The 25306-nt window shown below is 52.1% G+C and overlaps 1 protein-coding gene across 1 annotated transcript; it reads left to right on the forward strand.

The window, feature by feature from the left end:
• The first annotated feature begins 1926 nt into the window (after positions 1-1926).
• DRG2 (developmentally regulated GTP binding protein 2) lies at positions 1927-23930 on the forward strand. Its single transcript, XM_060260522.1, has 13 exons — positions 1927-2066; positions 4146-4306; positions 6148-6237; positions 7722-7782; positions 9409-9499; positions 13307-13379; positions 15241-15331; positions 16276-16373; positions 17599-17675; positions 17834-17922; positions 19843-19901; positions 22462-22515; positions 23168-23930. The coding sequence occupies exons 1-13, from the start codon at positions 2003-2005 to the stop codon at positions 23252-23254; spliced, it is 1095 nt and encodes a 364-aa protein (XP_060116505.1). The 5' UTR covers positions 1927-2002; the 3' UTR covers positions 23255-23930.
• The last annotated feature ends 1376 nt before the right edge of the window (positions 23931-25306 follow it).

Below are 25306 nucleotides of genomic sequence, written 5' to 3' on the forward strand. Positions count from 1 at the left end.
GGATCACTGGCAGATGAGGATTGCCAGGTCTGTGTTGGAAAATACCTGGAAACTTCGGGGGTGGATCCAGGAGAGGGCGGGGCTTGGGGAAGGGAGGGGCCGCAGCATGGTCCAGTGCCCTAGAGTCCACCCTTCAAAGCCGCCATTTTCTCCAGGAGCTGATCTCTGCCGGCTGGGGATCCGTTGTACAAGCAGGAGATCTCCAGGCCCTACCTGGAGGCTGGCAACCCTAGTTGGGCTGGTCACTCTCCCTCAGCTTGGCTTACCTCACAGTTGTGAGTGAGTATGAAAAGAGAGGAGGGGAGAACAACACCAACTGCCCCAAGCTTAAGGTTGCCAGCTCTGTGTTGGAAAATACCTGGGGACTTCGGGGATGGACCCAGGGAAGGGCGGGGTTTTGAGGAGGGGAGGGGAGGAGCTTCATCATGGTACAATGCCCTAGAGTTCAACCCTCAAAACAGCCATTTTCTCCAGGGGAGCTGACCTCTGCCAGCTGGAGATCAGTTGTCAAAGCGGGAGCTCTCCAGACCCCACCTGGAGGCTGGCAACCCTATATAATGCCATAGAGCCCACCCTTCAAAGCTAGGGTTGCCAAGTCCAATTCAATAAATACCTGGGACTTCGGAGGTGGAGCCAGGAGCAAAGGTGTGACAAGCATCATTGAACTCCAAAGGGAGTTCTGGCTATCACATTTAAAGGGACCGCACACCTTTTAAATGCCTTCCCTCCATTGGAAATAATGAAGGATAGGGGCACCTTTTTATGGGGCTCATAGAATTAGACCTCCTTTTGAAACTTGGGCATTTTGGGGAGAGGCACTGGATGCTATTCTGAAAAATCGGTTCCTCTACCTCAAAAAACGGGGGGCCCAGAGCTCCAGGTACCCGCAGATCAATTCTCCATTATTCCCTATGGGAATTGATCTCCATAGGGAATAATGGAGTGCCCAGCAGACATCCCCCCTACCCTGCTTTCTATGACCAGGCTTCCTCGAGAGGTGGTGGGCTCTCCTTCCTTGGAGGTTTTTAAACAGAGGCTAGATGGCCATCTGACAGCAATGGGGATCCTGTGAATTTAGGGGGAGGGGTTTGTGAGTTTAGAGCGGTTCCCCAGTGGAACAGGCTTCCTCAGGAGGTGGTGGGCTCTCCTTCCTTGGAGGTTTTTCAACAGAGGCTAGATAGCCATCTGACAGCAATGAAGATCTTGTGAATTTAGGGGGAGGTTGTGAGTTTCCTGCATTGTGCAGGGGGTTGGACTAGATGACCCTGTAGGTCCCTTCCAACTCTATGATTCTATGACCCTGAAGCGGGGGGGAGGGCCTCCAAACTGGGGGATCCCCTGCCCCCACCTGGGGATCGGCAATCCCATTCAAAGCAGCCGTCTTCTGCGGGGGAGCTGATCTTTGCCAGCTGGAGATCAGTTGTAAAAGCAGATCTCCAGGTGCCACCTGGGGGTAGGAAAGAGAGGATTGCAACAAGCAAAAGCCCAAACCGTATATAAATTCCTGCAATCGTTTTAAATTGTTTTGTGACACAATAAGCTGCATCGACAGCATACAGCCAAACTGAAATGAATTAGATTCTTTTGGTGAATAACCTCTATGAGGAGTGCACAGAGACAGTAACCAGCGTCTTGCGAGCCTACTGATAACTGTGTCCCACAATACAATTATATAAAGTGCATTCCCAAGTCAGGCAGCTCTAGCACAAGTCCTCCTAAGGCGACTCTTGCAAAAGCTCCAAATGTTTCCCAATCCTGAGTAAAAGGCTGAGAGAAAGCGAGAGCGGTCGCTACAGGCAACGAACAAGCCTTTTGCCCCCCTCAAGGAGGCGGAACAAAAAGTCGCAGGTGCAGTTCCCGGGGGGGGGCATATTAAAGTCCCGGACCGCGTCAAAAGTACTTCCGGTGTGAGTACTCTCTACTTCCGGGACATTCGCCCGGCCTCTCGCTCTTTTTCCCTGCCTGAATCGAGTCAGGCTCAGCCCGGGCTTTGGGCGCCGCGATGGGGATCCTGGAGAAGATCGCGGAGATCGAGAAAGAGATCGCCCGGACCCAGAAGAACAAAGGTGGGCGGGGGCTTCTGGGGCTTGGCAGCCGCAGCTTTGCGTGGAGCTTCACCTGCTGGACTTCTGCCTTGCAGGGCAAAAGCGAGCTTTGAAGGGGGGAGGGCCGGGCTGGAGCAGCCCGGGAGGGAAGGAAAGGAAAGGAAAGGGGTTGCTGGGCAAGTGGGTCTCCTTGGAAGCAGGTGGGTTCTTGTTTCCAGCTGGGCTGGGGTCGGTTGCAGGAGAGGCTGAAATTCAACAGGTAGAGCTCCATCCTTGAGAAATTGCACAAAAAATGAGAGCGTTGCAGGTAGCTTTTGGAATATCTGCTTTAAAGAAAATAGCTTTAAATTTTTCATCGGTGCTGCCTCCCCCCTTGGTGAGGTTCGAAGCAGTGTTGTGCTTCGGCTGCATTTATTTTCTGAATTAATTTTTTTAAAAGAAGAAGATGATATTGGATTTATATCCTGCCCTATACTCTGACTCTCAGAGTCTCAGAGCAGCTCACAATCTCCTCTACCTCCCCCCACCCACCCAACAGATACCCTGTGATTCTGAGGTAGGTGGGGTTGAGAGAGTTCTTATAGCAGCTGCCCTTTCAAGGACAACTCCTAGGAGAGGTATGGATGACCCAAGGCCAATACAGCAGCTGCAAGTGGAGGAGTGGGGAATCAAACCCGGTTCTCCCAGATAAGAGAGCTCTGGCTGACCCAAGGCCATTCCAGCAGCTGCAAGTGGAGGAGTGGGGAATCAAACCCGGTTCTCCCAGATAAGAGAGCTCTGGCTGACCCAAGGCCAATCCAGCAGCTGCAAGTGGAGGAGTGGGGAATCAAACCCGGTTCTCCCAGATAAGAGAGCTCTGGCTGACCCAAGGCCATTCCAGCAGCTGCAAGTGGAGGATTGGGGAATCAAACCCGGTTCTCCCAGATAAGAGAGCTCTGGCTGACCCAAGGCCATTCCAGCAGCTACAAGTGGAGGAGTGGGGAATCAAACCCGGTTCTCCCAGATAAGAGTCCGCACACTTAACCACTACACCAAACTGGCTCTTTATATAAAGAATATAAAGGAGGGAAGTTGTGACCAAACTGTGGCTCTTTTACACATATAGAGTGGCTTTCGAAGCCCCCACTGACCCACTGGCTGACATGGAGAAAGAATTTCTCTCTTTTAATCGCTTCTCCAAGCTGGTGGCTTGGAGAATGCATTTAAAGATAAAGTTGTTTTCTTTCCAACTCCCCCCATCTGTTTGCCCTCCTTCCATCCATCCATCTCACTTCTCTCGAGCGTGCAGCATTCGTGTCTTGCAGTTTTCAAACATCTGATGTTTATTCTACATGGCTCTTACATTAAGCAAGTTTGGCTGCTCCTGGTATAGCCCAGCCTCAACAGATTTCAAAAGCCAGGGTCAAGATTTGGACGGGAGAGCACCACGGAAGGCCCTGCAGAGGAAGGCAATTAAAAACCCACCTTTGCACATCTCTTACTGCCAAGGTCCTTGGCCGGGGTCTCCACAAGCTGGTTGTGTTTTGATGCCCCTTTACGTAGATGCAGGCAACAGTAAACCAACTGTGAACATCTCTGGTCTTGAAAACCCTATGCGAGGTTGCATAAGTTGACTGCTGCTTGACAGCATTTTACACACACAAGTATATAAGCCCAGGGGTATTGATTCCACTTTCACCTTTTGATATAAGGCTTCAGATTTGGAAGAAATTGGCAAGGAATAATAGGGTAGGAATTAAGGTAGGCTAGTCAGTGGGTAAGTTTTGTTAGGGAGGGAGAGAAAAAAAGGTTACTCAACTGTGAATATTCCAAACGCCATTTCTTCCCTTGTCATAAATTTGCTGGGTAATATATTATTTTGTATGTTTTTGTCCCGTCCTTCCTACGAGGGTGATCGGTCTGTCCCTCGTCCATTTTGCCCGCACAGCAACCCTGTGAGGTAGCTTAGGTTGAGCGTGAACAGCCTACAGGTACCTAGCAAGCTCACAGGGGATTGGAACCCAAGCCTGCCGAATCCTTGTCCCTGCATTTCAACTGCTGCAGCAACCGATCAGCTTTATGCTCATGGGGTGTCTCCCCCTCCCCTTACTTACTCTCCAGCCACTGAGTACCATCTGGGTCTGCTGAAGGCGAAACTCGCAAAATACAGAGCTCAGCTCCTGGAGCCTTCAAAATCAGCTGCGGCAAAAGGCGAAGGGTTTGATGTGATGAAGTCTGGAGATGCCCGGGTGGCTCTGATCGGGTTTCCCTCTGTGGGTAAGGTCAGTGACAAAAATATATATATATATATATATCAAGCATTGCTGTCTTTGTCTGTTGCGGGGGTTTTTTATAAAAGAGAGGCTCAAAGTCTAAGAGAGGAAGTATGCAGAGCCAAGGGAAAAGCTAATGGACAGAGATAAGTCTGGAATGCCGAAGTGAAGGAGTAGCTAGATTCAAATCCCAGTAGCACTGCAGAAACCAACAAGGTTTTCAGAATGCAAGCTTTTGAGAGCCAACGTTCTCTTCATCCGATCCTAATTGAAGGAGTGCAGTTCTTACCAATGTGCAAACCCAGAGGCATCAAGTAAGGGCTGGGTGGTTCAGAATTCCACTGGCGAGAAGCACGAAGAATCACACATACTGGAGGGTAACATCTTTGGTTTGTGGACGATGCATTTACTAGAAAAGAAAGAAGGGGCACTCTCATGCAGAAGGCAGACCAGTGCAAATCTGCTCTGCAAAATTTCCATCCATAGACACTTGATGAAATAGTGCCAGGAAACATGCCCCAGGGAAGTAATTAAGAACATCAGAAGAGCCCTGCTGAATCAGACCAGTGGGGGTCCATCTAAGCCAGCCTCCTGCATCACACAATGGCCAGCCAGTTCCTCTGGAGGGCCAACAGCAGGACGTAGAGGCTGAGGCCTTCCCCTGAGAAGAACATAAGATGAGCCCCGTTGGATCAGACCAGCGAAGGTTCATCTAGCCCAGCATCCTGTCTCACCCAGTGGCCACCCAGTTCCTCTGGAGGGCCAACAACAGGGCAGAGAGGCCGAGGCCTTCCCCTGAGAAGAACCTCAGAAGAGCCCTGCTGGGTCAGACCAGTGAGGGTCCATCTAGTCCAGCCTCCTGTCTCACACAGGGGCCAAACAGTTCCTCTGGAGGGCCAACAACAGGGCAGAGAGGCTGAGGCCTTCCCCTGAGAAGAACATCAGAAGAGCCCTGCTGGATCAGACCAGTGAGGGTCCATCTAGTCCAGCCTCCCGTCTCACACAGTGGCCACCCAGTTCCTCTGGAGGGCCAACAACAGGGCAGAGAGTTTGAGGCCTTCCCCTGAGAAGAACATCAGAAGAGCCCTGCTGGATCAGACCAGGGAGGGTCCATCTAGTCCAGCCTCCTGTCTCACTCAGTGGCCAACCAGTTCCTCTGGAGGGAAAACAACAGGGCAGAGAGGCCGAGGCCTTCCCCTGAGAAGAACATCAGAAGAGCCCTGCTGGATCAGACCAGGGAGGGTCCATCTAGTCCAGCCTCCCGTCTCACACAGGGGCCAACCAGTTCCTCTGGAGGGCCAACAACAGGGCAGAGAGGCCAAGGCCTTCCCCTGATGAGAACATTAGAAGAGCCCGGCTGGATCAGACCAGCGAAGGTTCATCTAGCCCAGCCTCCTGTCTCACCCAGTGGCCACCCAGTTCCTCTGGAGGGCCAACAACAGGGCAGAGAGTTTGAGGCCTTCCCCTGAGAAGAACATCAGAAGAGCCCTGCTGGATCAGACCAGTGAGGGTCCATCTAGTCCAGCCTCCCGTCTCACACAGTGGCCGGCCAGTTCCTCTGGAGGGCCAACAACAGGGCAGAGAGGCCAAGGCCTTCCCCTGATGAGAACATTAGAAGAGCCCGGCTGGATCAGACCAGTGGTCCAGCTAGTTCAACATGCCAGCCAATCCTGACTGGGCATGGAGGCTGAGACCTTCCCCTGATGTTGCCTCCTAGCTCTGGGATTCGGAGGATTAGTGCCTCTGAATGTGGAGTTTGCTCTCGGTCGCCATAAACTGAGGGTCCTCCCTTTTTCTTTTTGATCTACCCCACTTTCTGGTGCTGTGAACGCCTCTTGTTTCCCTTTCAGTCCACCTTTCTGAGCTTAATGACCTCCACTGCCAGCGAGGCGGCTTCCTACGAGTTCACGACGTTGACCTGCATCCCTGGCGTCATAGAGGTTTGTGCCCTTTGATCAGATTGTGCTTCCTACGGATAGGAAATTTTTTATTTTCAAGATTAAAAAAAAGGAGAATAGGGAAAATGGAAATAGAAAAGTAATTAAAAAAAAAAAAGATTGTAGACCTTAAGCGCATCAGAACATTCAACCACACTGACTAAAAGAGGATGTAAATACTTGTGACGATCTGTATACAAATTACAATAAAGAAGAATATGAGTAACTGACTCCACACATTTTTGCTTACAGAGACGGTATCTGACTGAGTAGGCTGTCTTGTTAAATCTGCCGTAAAGAATGGCCGAGGGCATGGCGTTGCATCTGGCAAGGGAAAAAGCTCTACGCTGCTGTGGCACCTGCAAGACGGATAGATATGAGGCCATTTTCCCAGTACTAAGATCTCAAAACTCAGTGGGGAACAAGTTTTCTTAGCCAGACTGTATAAGGTCTTGGTGCTCAATATCTAGCAACCTGTTTTTCATTTGTTGGACTGCAGTGGTGAAGGACAGCATGGACAATAGTTCTAGGGATAAACCCATTGCTTTGATTTTTCTCTCAATTTGTGCTGGCCAATTTGACAAATTAAATTCAGAGAGCATTTGAGAGATACAGCTCCCCGGTTCACGGTTGTATTAAAGTGAAGAGTCCTTCTCTTTCACTGGTGCTCCAGTGTAGGCTTCGGAGTCTGTCAAAAGCCTAAACGAGTTGGCCCTGAAAATGTATTTATTACTTCTGTTTATTAAAACGTTTATATCAGGGGTGTCAAACATGCTTTCAGTTGGTTTCTCCCACTTTTCTCCCGCACAGGGTCTTAATTTAGATCAGGTGTGTCAAACATGCAGTATGGGGGCCAAATCAGGCCCCTGGAAGGGCTCCTATCAGGCCCCCGAGCAACTGGCTCTTATCTGCTTCCTTCTCCCTCTCTCTTGCTTCGTTCTGCATCACAGCTTGCTTAGCAAGGCTTGCTCAACTGCACAGGAGCTACAGAGCAAAGCCTCTGTTTTCTCTATTGGCTGAGGCTCCTCCCTTGGGGAGGAAGGGCGAAGGAATAGCTTGCTTTGCCAGGCTCTCTCAATCGCACAGCAGAACTACTGAACCAAGCCTCTCTTGGTTGAGGCTCCCTCCAGTCCCCTGGGGAAGGAAGGAAAGACCCAGAGCTTCCTTTGCCCAGTTCCCTGGAGCCCATGGGAGAGATATAAAGAAAACAACTTTAAGACCAATGAGCGCTAACATTTTAAGCCTATTTTAAGTTTTTAAAGAAATGTATTTGTGTTTGTGTTGTTTATAAAATTTATATCTCTGCTACCTAACCTTAAATAGGTCCACACATGGCCCGACCCGACATGGCTCGGCCCAGCAAGGTCTCATTTAGGTCAGATCCGGCCTTCATAACCGATGAGTTCGACACCCCTGGTTTAGACGGCAGAATGCATTGATAGACATTTAAACGGTGTCCTCAACACAGCTCGTTTGTTTGTTTGCAGTACAAAGGAGCCAACATTCAGCTTCTCGACCTGCCGGGAATCATAGAAGGAGCCGCACAAGGTTGTCGTCTTGTCTTACTTGTTGGGCGTTGTGTAGACATAAGTCCGGGCAGAGGCCCTAAGGACAAGTTAACTTTTTTTTCATATGCATCCCTGTTGCCTTTCTCCTGTTTTATCCAATCATTCTGTCGGTTCTTCTAATCCACCGGTCACCAGCGGGGTAGCCAGAGGCGCCTGGGTGCCTCCAGCACTTTTCCTGGTGCCCAACAAGAGTTTTTAGAAAGTGGGAGGGGGGGAAGGTGGGGCTTTTGTCCAGCAGATCTTTTTAAAACCCCTGGAGATTTGATCGGCTGTGCAGATTTTTTAAAATGTTGCTTTGGCAGCAGCTGCCACCGCAGCACAAGGATCATCACTGTGTGATTGAAAGGAAGCAGGCAGCCATTTTGTGGCCGGGCCCCACCTCCTGCAGCAGCCATTTTGTGGCTGGGCCCCACCTTCTGTAGCTATTTTGTGGCTGGCTCCGTCTCCTGCAGCGGCCATTTTGTGGCTGCGCTCACCACGCTGCATCAGAATTTCAAAGGTGCTCAAAAAGGCCAAGGGACCCCTGTTCGGCTCCCACTCACCCCCCCCCCCCCCAGCCTTAATTTTTGAACACATCCCATAGCTAAGGAAATATCTCGTCCTCCAGAATGCCGCCAAGTGTGGGAAATGGCCCCTACTTGTGTGAATCTATTCGGGTTTCTGATCCTCAGGGTTAAAGCAGAGTAGGTATGGGAGGAGAGTGTGAGAATACTAGTTGCCAGACAGGGCTGTTCTATATCCAAATTGCTTGCAAATGAGAAGTGGGACTGTGGCTCAGTGGAAGAGCCTCTGCTTGGCATGCAGAAGGTCCCAGGTTCAACCCCTGGCATCTCCAGTTAAAAAGGACCAGGCAGGAGGTGATGGGAAAGACCTTGACCTGAGACCCTGGCTCAGTGGCAGAGCCTCTGCTTGGCATGCAGAAGGTCCCAGGTTCAACCCCCAACATCTCCAGCAAAAAGAACCAGGTGGGAGGTGATTAGAAAGGCCTTTCTCTGCCTGAGACCATGGAGAGCGTCTGGTGGTCTGAGTAGACAAGACTGACCTGGGCCAATGGTCTGACTAGTAAAAAGGCAGCTTCATGTGTTCTGGGGAGGGGCTGTGGCTCAGTGGCAGAGCATCTGCTTGGCATGCAGAAGTTCCCAGGTTCAATCCCCGGCATCTCCAGTTAAAAAGGACCAGGCAGGAGGTGATGGGAAAGACCTTGACCTGAGACCCTGGCTCAGTGGCAGAGCCTCTGCTTGGCATGCAGAAGGTCCCAGGTTCAATCCCCAGCATCTCCAGTTGAAAGGACCAGGCAGGAGGGGATGGGAAAGACCTTGACCTGAGACCCTGGCTCAGTGGCAGAGCCTCTGCTGGGCATGCAGAAGGTCCCAGGTTCAATCCCCGGCATCTCCAGTTAAAAAGGACCAGGCAGGAGGGGATGGGAAAGACTTTTCTCTGTCTGAGACCCTGGGGAGCTGTGCTGACCGTGACAAACCTATGATCTCAGTCAGCGTAAGCCAACTTGGTGCAGGTGTGTTCATGCGGTTACTTCCATGGTCTTCTGGCTTCCAGTTCTCATGCTGTCGGAGTAGATAATCCCCCCCCCCCACTCCTTCTTCTGCAGGGAAAGGCCGTGGGCGTCAGGTGATCGCCGTGGCCCGAACGGCGGACGTCGTCATCATGATGTTGGATGCCACGAAGGGGGAAGTGCAGAGGTAAGCGGCCTCAGCCGACCAGATGGCAGCAAAAATTTACAAAAAGATGTGAAGGCTTCAGCCACTCCCAAGCTCTGGAGGTATTCCAGATGGCAAAGCAGGCCAGAGAGTCAGGGGTAATTTTGTTGAGCTGAAATGCAAGGATCATAAGAAGAAATGGCAAGCCGTTGTCTTCTCCAGAGCACTGCTTAGCTGTCTGAGAGTATTTGGGTGGCAGCAAGAGCTGGCGAGCGCATAGATGGAGGCGAGAGAGAAGTGTCAACTGGTAATTTTCAAACTCTGGGTTAGCAAGTTGCTGGCACTTAGAAGGGGGTTCTTCAGTGAGACGAATCGTAATGGCAGATGGGCTCCCTCCATAGATAATTCAGTGGTTGGTTTTACATAAGAGTAGCCATGTCGGATCAAGGCCGTCCAGTCCAACACTCTGTCACATAAGAACATAAGAGAAGCCATGTTGGATCAGGCCAGTGGCCCATCCAGTCCAACACTCTGTGTCACACAGTGACCAAAAAACCCCAGGCGCCATCAGGAGGTCCACCAGTGGGGCCAGGACACTAGAAGCCCTCCCACTGTGCCCCCCACAAGCACCAAGAATACAGAGCATCACTGCCCCAGACATAAGAACATGTTGAATCAGGCCAGTGGCTCAGCCAGTCCCAACACTGTGTCACACAGTGGCCAAAAAAACAGATGCCATCAGGAGGTCCATTAGTGGTGCCAGGACACAAGAAGCCCTCCCACTGTGCCCCCCACCAAGCACCAAGAATACAGAGCATCCCTGCCCCAGACAAAGAGCTCCAACAATACGCTGTGGCTAATAGCCAATGATGGACCTCTGCTCTAGATATTTATCCAGGGTTTTAAAGGATTTTATTCCCATTTTTTTCCCCCAAGGTGGGGTGGACTAAAAATGGTTTACAACATTTTCTCCTCCTCCTTGTCTCTCCTCACAACAATCCTGTAGGTAGGTTAGTGTGTGTGTATGACAGGGCTGTGGCCATCTGGTAAGCTTGTTAGACCACCAGAGGAACTGGTTGGACACTGTGTGTAACTTTCTACACCCCCCTCACACCAAGGCAGAGCGAGGTGTTTCCTTTGCAGTGACAGACAAGGCCACACAACCCAAAGATAAGCAAAAGTATTACTTTATTGAGCTGGCAGACAGTTTCAGAATAGACCGGTGAAAGAAAAATAACGTTATGAAATGTAACTAACTAATGCTACTTACGTAGTCCCCCATTCACCAGCCGATAAACAGGACGGCTTTTTACAAAAAAAAGGCAATGTCTGAGGGGTTTTGGGAAACAGTATAAATCCCCCTCAGCTGGCTGATGACAACCAAAAACTGGCATCCCGAAAGAACCAATCAACCCAAGCTGACTCTCCTAGAGCAGCTGAGAGGAACCATCATTTAGAAGGAGATTAAGGCAACTAACTCCTTTCAAGGTCACACATAACCAAAACACTGCTGGAAAAATAAAAGTTGGTGAGCGGCCCAGAAACCAAAACCAACAGATATATGTATATAATTAGAGAGCTTTTTAAAATCCAATACCCTTTAAAAGAAACTTTCATTACACTGTGTGAGGCAGTATGCTGGACTAGATGGACCCTCCCTGGTCTGATCCAGCAGGGCTCCTCTGATGTTCTTCTCAGGGGAAGGCCTCAGCCTCTCTGCCCTGTTGTTGGCCCTCCAGAGGAACTGGTTGGCCACTGTGTGAGACAGGAGGCTGGACTAGATGGACCCTCCCTGGTCTGATCCAGCAGGGCTCTTCTGAGGTTCTTCTCAGGGGAAGGCCTCAGCCTCTCTGCCCTGTTGTTGGCCCTCCAGAGGAACTGGTTGGCCACTGTGTGAGACAGGAGGCTGGACTAGATGGACCCTCCCTGGTCTGATCCAGCAGGGCTCTTCTGAGGTTCTTCTCAGGGGAAGGCCTTGGCCTCTCTGCTTGTTGTTGGCCCTCCAGAGGAACTGGTTGGCCACTGTGTGAGACAGGAGGCTGGACTAGATGGACCCTCCCTGGTCTGATCCAGCAGGGCTCTTCTGAGGTTCTTCTCAGGGGAAGGCCTCGGCCTCTCCGCCCTGTTATTGGCTCTCCAGAGGAACTGGTTGGCCCCTGTGTGAGACAGGAGGCTGGACTAGATGGACCCTCCCTGGTCTGATCCAGCAGGGCTCTTCTGAGGTTCTTCTCAGGGGAAGGCCTCAGCCTCTCTGCCGTTTTTGGCCCTCCAGAGGAACTGGTTGGGCACTGTGTGAGACAGGAGGCTGGACTAGATGGACTCTCACTGGTCTGATCCAGCAGGACTCTTCTGAGGTTCTTCTTAGGGGAAGGCCTCGGCCACTCTGCTTGTTGTTGGCCCTCCAGAGGAACTGGTTGGCCACTGTGTGAGACAGGAGGCTGGACTAGATGGACCCTCACTGGTCTGATCCAGCAGGGCTCTTCTGAGGTTCTTCTTAGGGGAAGGCCTCGGCCTCTCTGCCCTGTTGTTGGCCCTCCAGAGTAACTGGTTGGTCACTGTGTGAGGCAGGTGGCTGGACTAGATGGACCCTCACTGGTCTGATCCAGCAGGGCTCTTCTGAGGTTCTTCTCAGGGGAAGGCCTCAGCCTCTCTGCCCTGTTGTTGGCCCTCCAGAGGAACTGGTTGGCCACTGAGTGAGACAGGAGGCTGGACTAGATGGACCCTCACTGGTCTGACCCAGCAGGGCTTTTCTGAAGTTCTTCTCAAAGGAAGGCGTCAGCCTCTCTGCCCTGTTGTTGGCCCTCAAGAGGAACTGGTTGGCCTCTTTGTGAGACAGAAGGCTGGACTAGATGGACCCTCCCTGGTCTGATCCAGCAGGGCTCTTCTGAGGTTCTTCTCGGGAAGGCCTCGGCCTCTCTGCTTGTCGTTGGCGCTCCAGAGGAACTGGTTTGCCACTGTGTGAGACAGGAGGCTGGACTAGATGGACCCTCCCTGGTCTGACCCAGCAGGGCTCTTCTGGGGTTCTTCTCAGGGGAAGGCCTCGGCCTCTCTGCTTGTCGTTGGCCCTCCAGAGGAACTGGCTGGGCCACTGTGTGAGACAGGAGGCTGGGCTACATGGAGCCTCACTGGTCTGATCCAACAGGGCTCTTCTGATGTTCTTCTCAGAGGAAGGCCTCAGCTTCTCTGCCCTGTTGTTGCCCCTCCAGAGAAACTATTCAGCCCCTGTGTGAGTCAGGAGGCTGTACTAGATGGACCCTCACTGGTCTGACCCAGCAGGGCTCTTCTGATGTCCTTATGAAGGTCGTGACCTCTCGGCCCCATGATTGGTCCTCCTGAGGAACTTCTTGGCCACTGTGTGAGGCAGGATGCTGGACTAGGTGGACCCTCCCTGATCTGAGCCCTTCTTTATGTTCTTATGAATAAGTTTCATGGCAGGGAGGAGGTTCGAACCTGTGCCTCCCAGGTCCTTGTCTGTGTGTGCCTAAGGAGAAAAGCATCCTTCTTCTAAATGGAAACTCGTTTGTACTCTTAATTTGTACTCATTTCATTGGTACCCCAGCTTTCTCCCCAGAGCAGCTTACATTGCTCTCCCTTTCTCCGCATTATCCTCACAAGAACCCCGTGAGGTTGGTTAGGCTGAGGGCGCGCAACCAGCCCACGGTCGCCCAGCGAGCTTCCGTGACAGCAGGGACGGATCCTAGTTGGTCATGCTAACCGTTACGCCAGGCTAACCTACCCAGCTCGGATCAGGTGGTGGGTTTGGAGCCGTCTTCCTCTGGATGTTTGGGGAAAGCCAGCCGTTGGCGCGTGACCCTGATCCACTTCTGCTTATTTTGTTGCGCCCCGCAGAGCTCTGCTGGAAAGGGAGCTGGAATCGGTGGGCATCCGGCTGAACAAATTGAAACCCAACATCTACTTCAAGGTGAGGACTCCGGAGCGGCTCGGAAGGAGTCTCTCGCCTTTGATCGGCAGCTGCTCTGGGACGCCTCTGGGGATTCTCCTGGGCGGAGCTTTGTCGGGGGGAGGCCTTCGTGTGGCTTTGCGCTCTGCTTTTGAGCAGACGCCCCCCAGAACTGCCTGGGCTGAGACCTCCCAGTTCACGCCCATCCCCTTTCAAGGCGGCGATAGAATAACGAGCCTCTGCTGGGCTCCCACTCCCTCGAAGCTGAGTTAACGTGAGCCGGCTCACCAATTTTTAGCCTCCGGCTCACCTGTTTTTTTTTTAGCTCAGGAAGGATGACCCCCCCAGAGCACACTAATAGGTGCAGCGGCTCACAGCTTTAATGCCAGGGCTTTTTTTTTTTGTAGCAGGGACTCCTTTGCATCTTAGGCCGCACCCCCTGACGTAGCCAAAACTCCCGTAGCCTACAGTAGGCCTTGTAAGAAGAGCCCTGTAAGCTCTTGGAGGGTTGGCTCCATCAGGGGCGTGTGGCCTAATAGGCAAAGGAGCTCCTGCTACAAAAGAAACCCCTGCCAGTCGCTCACAACTTGAATGCCACTAACTCGCAAAGTAGAATTTTTGCTCACGACGCCACAGCTTAGAGGGAGTATTGGTGGTGGGCCGTGTTCCCTCTAAGCCAAGTGAGCGTGAGCCGGCTCATAGGTTTTTAGCCTTCGGCTCGCACATTTTTGTCTTAGCCCAGGAAGGATGACCCCAGAGCACACTCATCGGTGCAGCGGCTCACAACTTTCATGCTAGGGGAGCAGGCTTTTTGCTCACAAGACTCTACAGGTTAGAGAGAACGTTGCGAGATTTCAGGCCGACTTGCGAGGCTGTGGCCCACCTCTCTGACCCTAGAAAGAAGTTGTCCCTTGACTGTCCCTGACCACGATCACCTGCTAGGTCTTGTGGGCGTCCTTTCGTTCACCTGACCACCTCGGAAGTCAGCTGGCACCCCTCGAAGTCATCGACGTACCTTGTGAACCAGCTTAATGTCACAGAGGAATCCTCTTTTAACTCAGCCCAGCCAGTTTGGTGTAGTGGTTACGTGTGCGGACTCTTATCTGGGAGAACCGGGTTCGATTCCCCACTCCTCCACTTGCACCTGCTAGCATGGCCTTGGGTCAGCCATAGCTCTGGTAGGAGTTGTCCTTGAAAGGACAGCTGCTGTGAGAGCCCTCTCCAGCCCCACCCACCTCACAGGGTGTCTGTTGTGGGGGAGGAAGGGAAAGGAGATTGTGAGCCGCTCTGAGACTCTTCGGAGTGGAGGGCGGGATATAAATCCAACATCTTCATCTACCTCACAGGGTGTCTGTTGTGGGGGAGGAAGGGAAAGGAGATTGTGAGCCGCTCTGAGACTCTGTCCTTGAAAGGGCAGCTGCTGTGAGAGCCCTCTCAGCCCCACCCACCTCACAGGGTGTCTGTTGTGGGGGAGGAAGGGAAAGGAGATTGTGAGCTGCTCTGAGACTCTTCGGAGTGGAGGGAGGGATATAAATCCAATATCTTCATCTACCTCACAGGGTGTCTGTTGTGGGGGAGGAAGGGAAAGGAGATTGTGAGCCGCTCTGAGACTCTTCGGAGTGGAGGGCAGGATATATATCCAATATCTTCATCTACCTCACAGGGTGTCTGTTGTGGGGGAGGAAGGGAAAGGAGATTGTAGGCTGCTCTGAGACTCTCCGGAGTGGAGGGCGGGATATAAATCCAATATCTTCATCTACCTCACAGGGTGTCTGTTGTGGGGGAGGAAGGGAAAGGAGATTGTGAGCCGCTCTGAGACTCTTCAGAGTGGAGGGCGGGATATAAATCCAATATCTTCTTCTATCTTCTTCTCTTTTTCCAGCCAAAGAAGGGTGGGGGCATCTCCTTCAATTCGACAGTGATGCTAACCCAGTGCTCTGAGAAGTTGGTGCAACTCATTCTCCATGAATACAGTATCCTTTCGGGCCTGTGGGCTACGCTTTGAACTTGCCGTTTCAGACACTAATGGCAATCCCTTGTATACCACGAGAGGCAGTGTGGCATAGGGGCTAGAGCAGGGGTGTCAAACATGCAGTCCGGGGGCTGAATCAGGCCCCCAGAGGGCTCCTATCAGGCCCCCAAGCAACTGGCTGTCATCTGCTTCCTTCTCCCTCTCTCTTGCTCCCTCTCTCTTGCTCCCTTCTGCATAAAAACTTGCTTTGCCAGGCTTGCTCAATTGCACAGGAGCTACAGTCCAAAACCTCTGTTTTCTCCATTGGCTGAGACTCCTCCCTTGGGAGGGAGGGGAGGATAGCTTGCTTTGCCAGGCTCTCTCAGTTGCACAGCAGAGCTACTGAGCCAAGCCTCTCTTCCTTCTATTGGCTGAGGCTCACCCCCCCCTCCCCAGTCCCCTGGGGAAGGAAGAAAAGGGCCAGAGCTTCCTTTGCCCAGTTCCCTGGATCCCATGGAAGAAATACAAAGAAAGCACCTTTAAGACCACTGAGTGCTAACGTTTTCAGCATGTTTTAAGTTTTTAAAAAATATATATTTGTCTGTGTTCTTTATAAAATTTATATCTCTGCTCCCTAATCTTAAATAGGTACACACAGGGCCCGGCCCAACATGGCTTGAGCCAACCCGACACGGCCCCGCCCAACAAGGTCTCTTTTGTGTCAGATCTGGCCCTCGTAACAAACGAGTTCGACGCCCCTGGGTTAGAGTGTCGAATTCAGACCCAAGAAGGTGTGAAGAGTGTGTGTGAAAGAGTGTGTGTGTGTGTGTGACAGAGAGAGAGAGTGAGAGCACAAAGCCAGAAGCCCCTGAGATTAAGGACACCAACCAAACCTATAGCGCTTTCTAGGCTGGGACACTGAATGAATGCAAAGAGCCTTATAATCTTAACTCTGCCCTCTTTGAGAAATCTTCAACGCTGAGGTTCTCTTCAGGGAAGACTGCTCACCCGACGAGTTCATCGACGTGATTGTCGGCAATCGGGTCTACATGCCCTGCCTTTATGTGAGTATTGCGTGGGAGAGAGGCTTAGTTCTTTTAAGAACCCGGGGGGCAGGATAAGTGTTGTTTCCCCCATAAGTGTGGGGCAGAGAGCGTCCGCAGTTTGTCGTCTTGACGTTCTCTTGGTTGCCTGGCGATCCGGAAGCTCCCAGGTTCAGTCTCGCCAATTGAAAGGACCAGGTAGTAGGTAGTGTGAAAGACCTCAACTGGAGAACCTGGAGGATATGGGGAGGGGTCATGGCTCAGTGGCAGAGCCTCTGCTTGGCACGCAGAAGGTCCCAGGTTCAATCCCCGGCATCTCCAGTTGAAAGGACCGGGCAGGAGGGGATGGGAAAACTCTCTGCCTGAGACCTTGGGCAGCTGCTGCCAGTCTGAGTAGACGAGACTGACCCTAATGGGCGGATGTTCTAATTCAGTATAAAGTAGCTTCATGTGCGTTCCTGTAATAAGCTACACTCAGCTACAGCCCAGTCAAAACAGACAAACAGGAACAGCAGTTCCTCTCTCCCCAGCAATCACACCCACCCTCAGGCGCTCTCTGTCCACGCAGTAGCACTCAGCTATTTCTCCCCAGCAGTTAAGAAAAGGCAAACACTCACCCCTTTAGCAGCACCCTTCCAGTGAGAGCCAGTTTGGTGCAGTGGTTAAGTATGTGGACTCTTACCTGGGAGAACCGGGTTTGATTCCCCGCTCCTCCACTTGCACCTGCTGGAATGGCCTTGGGTTGGCCATAGCTATCGGAGGAGTTGTCCTTGAGAGGGCAGCTACTGTGAGAGCCCTCTCAGGGTGTCTGTTGTGGGGGGGGGGGTGTCTGTTGTGGGGGGGGAGAAGATAAGAGAGATTGTAAGCAGCTCTGATTCAGAGAGAAGGGGGGAGGTATAAATCTGCAGTCTTCTTCCTGCTCTCTCTCAGAGCCCAACTGACTGCTGGAACTTGGTTTTTTGGCCACCGTGTGGCAAAGTGTTGGGACTGGATGGGCCATTGGCCTGTTCCAACATGGCTTCTCTTATGTTCTTAAAACTGGTGGAGAAAAGCAAAGGCTGAATTTTGTCTGTCACGTTCCATCAGCGCTTAATATGTAGCGCACTTAACGTTTTGTCACACGTGCCACGACGCAGAATTGTCGCAGCAGGGAGGAAAAGGCAGGTACCTGCGCTCGAGGAGGTTGGAATCTCAACTTTAGATGGGAGAAATGCGGTTGTGTGAATCTCCCTCCCCTTGGCCATAGGTGTACAACAAAATCGACCAGATCTCGATGGAGGAAGTGGATCGCCTGGCTCGGAAACCCCACAGCGTCGTGATCAGGTGACTGGAGGGTCCAGAGCCCATGTCTTTGGCCAACAGGTGACCCCGGGGAGGCAGTCTTTGCAGCGTGTCTTGCGGGGGGGGGGGCGGGTTTTTGGGACGGCACACCCGGAACGGTCGCTGCCGGCGACACCTTCGTTTCTCTCTCTCTCTTTCAGCTGCGGCATGAAACTCAACCTGGACTACCTGCTGGAGTTGCTTTGGGAATACCTGGCGCTCACCTGCATCTTCACCAAGAAAAGAGGCCGTAAGTCGGGAGCTTGGAAGGGGGCGGGGGGCGTGCCTGGTTAAAAGCAGGACCGGAATTAGTTCCAGGGAGTCATAGCCGTGTAGGTCCGCAGGGGAATGGCTAGATTCAAATCCAGAGCTGCTTAGAGACCACCCTCCCCCCAAGATTTTCGTAGTAGGGACTTTCAAGAGTTCAGTGCTCCGTTCGTCAGAGAACTTCGATTCTAGGAAGCTCATCCCACAAGAATCTTGTCGGTCTGTAAGGCGCTCTTGGACTTCTGTCTGGCGCAGGGGGAGGCCGAACTTGCTTAACGTAAGAGCCACATAGAATAAATGTCAGATGTTTGAGAGCCGGGAGGGAGGGAAAAATCAGTTGGGGGAGGGGAGGGAGGGAGGGGTGGGAAAAAGCAACTAAGTTTAATGAGCCAGTTTCGTTTTAATGAGCCAGTATGGTGCAGTGGTTAAGGGTGCGGACTCTTATCTGGGGAAACCAGGTTTGATTCCACCGCTTACAGCTGCTGGGATGGCCTTGGATCAGCCATAGCTCTCTTATCTGGGAGAACCGGGTTTGATTCCCCACTCCTCCACTTGCACCTGCTGGAATGGCTTTGGGTCAGCCATAGCTCTCTTATCTGGGAGAACCAGGTTGGATTCCCCACTCCTCCACTTGCACCTGCTGGAATGGCCCTGGGTCAGCCATAGCTCTCTTATCTGGGAGAACCAGGTTGGATTCCCCACTCCTCCACTTGCAGCTGCTGGAATGGCCTTGGGTCAGCCATAGCTCTCTTATCTGGGAGAACCGGGTTTGATTCTCCACTCCTCCACGTGCACCTGCTGGAATGGCCTTGGGTCAGCCAGAGCTCTCTTATCTGGGAGAACTGGGTTTGATTCCCCACTCCTCCACTTGCAGCTGCTGGAATGGCCTTGGGTCAGCCATAGCTCTCTTATCTGAGAGAACCGGGTTTGATTCCCCACTCCTCCACTTGCAGCTGCTGGAATGGCCTTGGGTCAGCCATAGCTCTCTTATCTGGGATAACCAGGTTTGATTCCCCACTCCTCCACTTGCAGCTCCTGGAATGGCCTTGGGTCAGCCAGAGCTCTGGCAGAGGTTGTCCTTGAAAGGGCACCTTCTGGGAGAGCTCTCTCAGCCCCACCCACCTCACAGGGTGTCTGTTGTGGGGGAAGAAGATAAAGGAGATTGTAAGCCACTCCAAGACTCTGACTCAGAGAGAAGGGCGGGGTATAAATCTGCAGTCGTCTTCCTTAAATGTATTCTCCAAGCTGCCGGCTGGCTTGCCTTGGAGAAGTGATTTAAAGAAAGAAATGATGATGATATTGGATTTATATCCCACCCTCCTCTCCAAATCTCAGAGTCTCAGAGCGGCTTACAATCTCCTATATCTTCTCCCCCCACAACAGACACTCTGTGAGGTGGATGGGGCTGAGAGAGCTCTCCTAGAAGCTGCCCTTTCAAGGACAACTCTTGCAAGAGCTCTGGCTGACCCAAGGCCATTCCAGCAGCTGCAAGTGGAGGAGTGGGGAATCAAACCCGGTTCTCCCAGATAAGAGTCCGTGCACTTAACCAATGCACCAAACTGGCTCAGGAAGAAAAATAGATGGGGAGTGGAGGGAGGGAAAGGTGGAAAGAAAGCAACTTTAACTTTAAATGCATTCTCCAAGCTGCCAGCTGGCTTGGCTTGGAGTAGTGATTTAAAGAGAAATTGCCTTCTCCAAGCTGGGGGACGAGGCAGTGGGGGCTTCAAGAGTGGCACAATATGTGTGGCTCCTGAGCCACAGTTTGGCCACTCATGATCTAGCAAGGCGAAAATGTTTAGTGGTTCCAGGGGAGCAGTAGGAGAAACAGCACTAGCCCCCCCCCCTCCCCTAAGCATCCATCACAGCCCCCGTTAACCTAAACGTCTTCCCCTCTTCCTTGTAGAGAGGCCAGACTTCTCGGATGCCATAATTCTGCGGAAGGGGGCCTCAGTGGAACACGTGGTGAGTTCCGGACCTTGGATTTGGATGGGCCCCCCCACCCCAATAATGTCAACTAGACTCCAGGGTCAGATTCTCCCAGGCTGAAGCTGCCCTCTGGTGGACATTCCTCCAGATTCTGCCTTAAAACCACACGGAAAGATGGTTTGGCGTTTCCCAGGGGCTGCTTGTCTCAGAAGGGGAAAGTCCCCTGACATCTAGGTCCATGAAGACAAAGGGATGTTTGAGGGTTCGGAATACAAATGCTGGTTTGCTTTTCGGTCTTTAGGGAAGGGGAAAGTCCCCTGTCGTCTAGGTCCGTAAAGACAAAGGGATGTTTGAGGGTTCCGAATACAAACGCTGGTTTGCTTTTCGGTCTTTAGGGAAGGGGAATGTCCCCTGTCGTCTAGGTCCGTGAAGACAAAGGGATGTTTGAGGGTTCCGAATACAAACGCTGGTTTGCTTTTCGGTCTTTAGGGAAGGGGAAAGTCCCCTGTCGTCTAGGTCCGTGAAGACAAAGGGATGTTTGAGGGTTCCGAATACAAACGCTGGTTTGCTTTTCGGTCTTTAGGGAAGGGGAAAGTCCCCTGTCGTCTAGGTCCGTGAAGACAAAGGGATGTTTGAGGGTTCCGAATACAAACGCTGGTTTGCTTTTCGGTCTTTAGGGAAGGGGAAAGTCCCCTGTCGTCTAGGTCCGTGAAGACAAAGGGATGTTTGAGGGTTCCGAATACAAACGCTGGTTTGCTTTTCGGTCTTTAGGGAAGGGGAAAGTCCCCTGTCGTCTAGGTCCGTGAAGACAAAGGGATGTTTGAGGGTTCCGAATACAAACGCTGGTTTGCTTTTCGGTCTTTAGGGAAGGGGAAAGTCCCCTGTCGTCTAGGTCCGTGAAGACAAAGGGATGTTTGAGGGTTCCGAATACAAACGCTGGTTTGCTTTTCGGTCTTTAGGGAAGGGGAAAGTCCCCTGACGTCTAGGTCCGTGAAGACAAAGGGATGTTTGAGGGTTCCGAATACAAACGCTGGTTTGCTTTTCGGTCTTTAGGGAAGGGGAAAGTCCCCTGTCGTCTAGGTCCGTGAAGACAAAGGGATGTTTGAGGGTTCCGAATACAAACGCTGGTTTGCTTTTCGGTCTTTAGGGAAGGGGAAAGTCCCCTGTCGTCTAGGTCCGTGAAGACAAAGGGATGTTTGAGGGTTCCGAATACAAACGCTGGTTTGCTTTTCGGTCTTTAGGGAAGGGGAAAGTCCCCTGACGTCTAGGTCCATGAAGACAAAGGGATGTTTGAGGGTTTGGAATACAAATGCTGGTTTGCTTTTTGGACTTTAGGGAAGGGGAAATTCCCCTGTCGTCTAGGTCCATGACGACAAAGGGCTGTTTGAGGGTTCGGAATACAAATGCCCGTTCGCTTTTCGGTTGCAGAAGGAAAGGGCATGCAAGGGGTGGGGGGGGTGTTGTTAAGAGACTCGACTCATGTCCTCTCTGAAACGCACCAGCCTCCTCAAAACAGAGAGAAGAATTTGCAAGTCATCAGGGCCTGCGAGTCCCCTCTTTCCCTTGGCAGAGAGATTCTTGGATTCTTGGGACTCTTTAGCTTGGAGAAACGTCGACTGAGGGGTGACATAGATCCCAGTAGGCAGCCGCGTTGGTTTGAAGCAATAGAACAAAGCAGTAGACAACTGGCATCTTTAAGACCAACTAAGTTTTATTCAGAATGTCAGTTTTCGTATGCTCTTCAGCAGACTTCATCAGACAGATGTCTCATGAAGTCTGCTTAAGAGCATTTGAAAGCTTACGTTCTGAATAAAACTTAGCTGGTCTTAAAGATGCCAGTTGTATACTGCTTTGAGGGGTGACACGATCGAGGTTTACAAGATGATGCACGGGATAGAGAAGGTAGAGAAAGAAGGACTTTGCTCCCAATACGAGAACTCGTAGACATTCAATGCAATTGCTGAGCAGTTGGGTTAGAACTAATAAAAGGAAGTCCTTCTTCACCCCAAGGGTGATCAACACATGGAATGCACTGCCATAGGTAGTGGCGGCGGCTACAAGCATAGCCAGCTTCAAGAGGGGATTGGATAAACATTTGCAGCAGAGGTCCATCAGTGGCTCTTAGCCACAGCGTATTGTTGGAACTCTCTGTCTGGGGCAGTGATGGTTAAGTGTATCGTCTTCATTTTGCTGGATATCCTCTCTGTAAAAAATGGTTGCCTAAAACCCTTGTCTCTTCAATGAAATCTTTTACATTTGTGGAATTTCTCCTTATTCTCACATGGCAAATTCCTTCTAAGAGAGCCAGTTTGGTGTAGTGGTTAAGTGTGCAGACTCTTATCTGGGAGAACCGGGTTTTATTCCCCTCTCCTCCATTTGCACCTGTTGGAATGGCCTTGGGTTAGCCATAGCTCTGGCAGAGGTTGTCCTTGAAAGGGCAGCTTCTGGGAGAGCTCTCTCGGCCCTGCCCACCTCACAGGGTGTCTGTTGTGGGGGAGGAAGGATAAAGGAGACTGTGAGCCGCTCTGAGACTCTTGAGTGGAGGCAAGAACAGAAAAAACAATGTCGTCATCTTCTTTTCTTTTCCCCCCTCCAGTGCCATCGGATTCACCGGACGTTAGCCAGTCAGTTCAAATATGCCTTGGTCTGGGTAAGTCTCTAGTTTGAGAGCCACTTTGGTGTAGTGGTGAAGTGTGCAGACTCTTATCTGGGAGAACCGGGTTTGATTCCCCACTCCTCCACTTGCAGCTGCTGGAATGGCCTTGGGTCAGCCAGAGCTCTCTTATCTGGGAGAACCGGGTTTGATTCCCCACTCCTCCACTTGCAGCTGCCGGAATGGCCCTGGGTCAGCCAGAGCTCTCTTATCTGGGAGAACCGTGTTTGATTCCCCACTCCTCCACTTGCACCTGCTAGCATGGCCTTGGGTCAGCCATAGCTCTCTTATCTGGGAGAACCGGGTTTGATTCCCCACTCCTCCACTTGCAGCTTCTGGAATGGCCTTGGGTCAGCCATGGCTTTCGTAGGAGTTGTCCTTGAAAGGGCAGCTGCTGGAAGAGCCCCCTCAGCCCCACCCACCTCACAGGGTGTCTGTTGTGGGGAGGGGAAGGGAAAGGAGATTGTAAGCTGCTCTGAGACTCCTTCAGTTAGTGAAGGGCGAGGGTGTGAATCCAATCTCTGACAGAATACGAGGGTCGGTACCCCAACAGTCTGACTCGCTCTAAGGCAAACCGCGTGAGTTTTTGCCCAAGAGAGTCCCTGTTTCAAGAAAACGGTCTCCTTAAAATCCTCTTCCGCTTTCGCAGGGCACCAGCACCAAGTACAGTCCCCAGCGAGTCGGCCTCAACCACCCGATGGAGCACGAAGACGTGATCCAGATCGTCAAGAAGTAACCCCCGCTGTGCCGCTGACCCGCCAGTGCCTCGGCCTGCCCCGTGGAACTCCAGCACGACTCAAGAGCGGCCTGCGTAGAAGCCAAAAAAACCCCCTCAGGCTGGGGGCGGGCGGGGGAGGGGCGCTTTCCCAAAGCTCGCACGGGGGTAGGGGGAGACGGTGGATGGGGCGGCGGCAGGCCGAGGGCTTCTTGTTTGAGCGCTGCTGTTCCTGGGTGCCTTTGAAGCCCTCCACGAGGGGGTCGCTTTTGGATTTCTCAGCTACCTGCTCCTAAGGTAGCCCGAAGAATTGGCCTTGGGTTCAGGGAACAAATCTCTCCTGCCTTCTCAACCCCCCAGCTGGGACAAACAGCGCATTGTTTTCTTCCTGGATCAGAAACTGGGACTTGTGAACGCACACAAACACACACACACCCCGGACGGACAAAGCACGTGCTCAAAATCACCGACAACGAAACCCAAAGGGCTCTGGGACAGCCACTTTGGAGAGCAGCAACTTCCCTGGGGCCTTCAGGAAACGAGGCCCCGAAATGTGTCTTTTTGCAGAATAGCGACCGAAATGCTTCTCCTCCGACAGCGGCCGTGCCTCGGTTCCGGAACTTGACAGCTGGCCCTGGACCCCTTGAAAAATCACGTTCCCATTGGATAAAATAAAGAATGATTTCGGTTTTATCGAGAGAGAGTTCTAGTTAATAAGCCAGGGGGCCCCAATTTTACTGAGGCTGCCAGCACCAGTGAAATTCTGAGAGAGAGTGGAGAGCGTCGCCCCCAAAATGGCCGCCGCAGGAGTCGGAGCCAAATGCTAAAATGGCTGCCCACAGGATGTGGAGAAAAATATAGTACCTCCTCCTAGTTGAAGGAGGGGAGCCAATAACTAGCCCTGACTTACAATGGCTCCTCCCACTTTCTGAAAAGTTTTGTGGGTGTCACTTATACCATTTATTTGAACAGCACAAAATTCCTGGCAGTGGCTTTATGCCTTCCTTCCCGTGGAAAGAGTTCATCTTGCTTGAAAACAGAGGCGGCCAAACTCACTTAACATCAAGAGCCGCGCGGAATAAACGTCAGTTGTTTGAGAGCCGCAAAACATGAGCATCAGATCTTTGAGAGCCGAAGGAAAGCAGGACCTGACGTTATTGTTGTGCCGTTAAAGCTTTTTGGAATTGTATCGGGGAAGCCAGGAGGGTAGAGGGAGGGAGAGGCGGAAAGAAAGCAACTTTTAATTTTGGACGCATTCTGGAAGCCGCCGGCCGGCTCGGCTGGGAGAAGGGATTTAAAGAGAGAAACGCCTTCTCCCCGTCGGCCAGTGGGGGCTTCGAGAGCCGCGCGATATGTGCGAAAGCGCCACACGTGGCTGCCGAGCTGAACTTCGGCCACCGCTGCTTTAAAACCGTCTTCTGTAAGAGGATGCCTTTTCCCTGCCTCGGTTTCCTGCCAGTCTAGGATGAAATAACAGCCGTTCTCTTGGGGAGCAATGAAATAGTCATATGTGGCCCTGGTTAGTACGTGGATGGAAGGCCCCCACGGAGGCCCAGAGCCGCTACGCAGAGGCAGGCAGCAGCCGGTTCTCTTTCCTTGACTTGGGTGGCCCAGGCTGGCCTGATCTCAATAAATCTTGGAAGCTCAGCAGAGTCTTCCCCTGTTAATATTCGGCTGGGAGACCCCCAAAGGAAGTCCAGGGTTGCTCTGCGGAGACAGGCGATGGCCGACCACCTTCGTTGTTTTCTTGCCTTGAAAACTGCAGAGTTGGACCTGGGTGGTCCCAGCTAACCAAGTCTGCTCAGATCTTGGAAGCTAAGTCGGGCTGGCCCTGGTTAGAACTTGGATGGGAGACCACATAGGGAGCCCAGGGTTGCTATGAAAAGGGAGGCAGTGGCAAACCACCCGGGGTTGTCGTTTGCCTTGAAAACCCAGGAGTGTCAAACAATGTGGCCCAGGGGCCAAACCAGGCCCCCGGAGGGCTCCTATCAGGCCCCCGAGCAACTGGCTGTCCTCTGCTTCCTTCTCTCTCTCTCTCTCGCTTCCTTCTGGATCACAGTCTGCTTGGCCAGG

Source organism: Heteronotia binoei, chromosome 20, assembly GCF_032191835.1.
Source record: "Heteronotia binoei isolate CCM8104 ecotype False Entrance Well chromosome 20, APGP_CSIRO_Hbin_v1, whole genome shotgun sequence".
NCBI lineage: Eukaryota > Metazoa > Chordata > Lepidosauria > Squamata > Gekkonidae > Heteronotia > Heteronotia binoei.

Excerpts from the sequence above, each read along its gene's own strand:
- DRG2 (XM_060260522.1), top strand. The coding sequence starts at position 2,003 with ATGGGGATCCTGGAGAAGATCGCGGAGATCGAGAAAGAGATCGCCCGG. Across the intron at positions 7,783-9,408 it reads CATAGAAGGAGCCGCACAAG|GGAAAGGCCGTGGGCGTCAG; the intron begins GTTGTCGTCTTG and ends CTTCTTCTGCAG. Across the intron at positions 13,380-15,240 it reads AACCCAACATCTACTTCAAG|CCAAAGAAGGGTGGGGGCAT; the intron begins GTGAGGACTCCG and ends CTCTTTTTCCAG.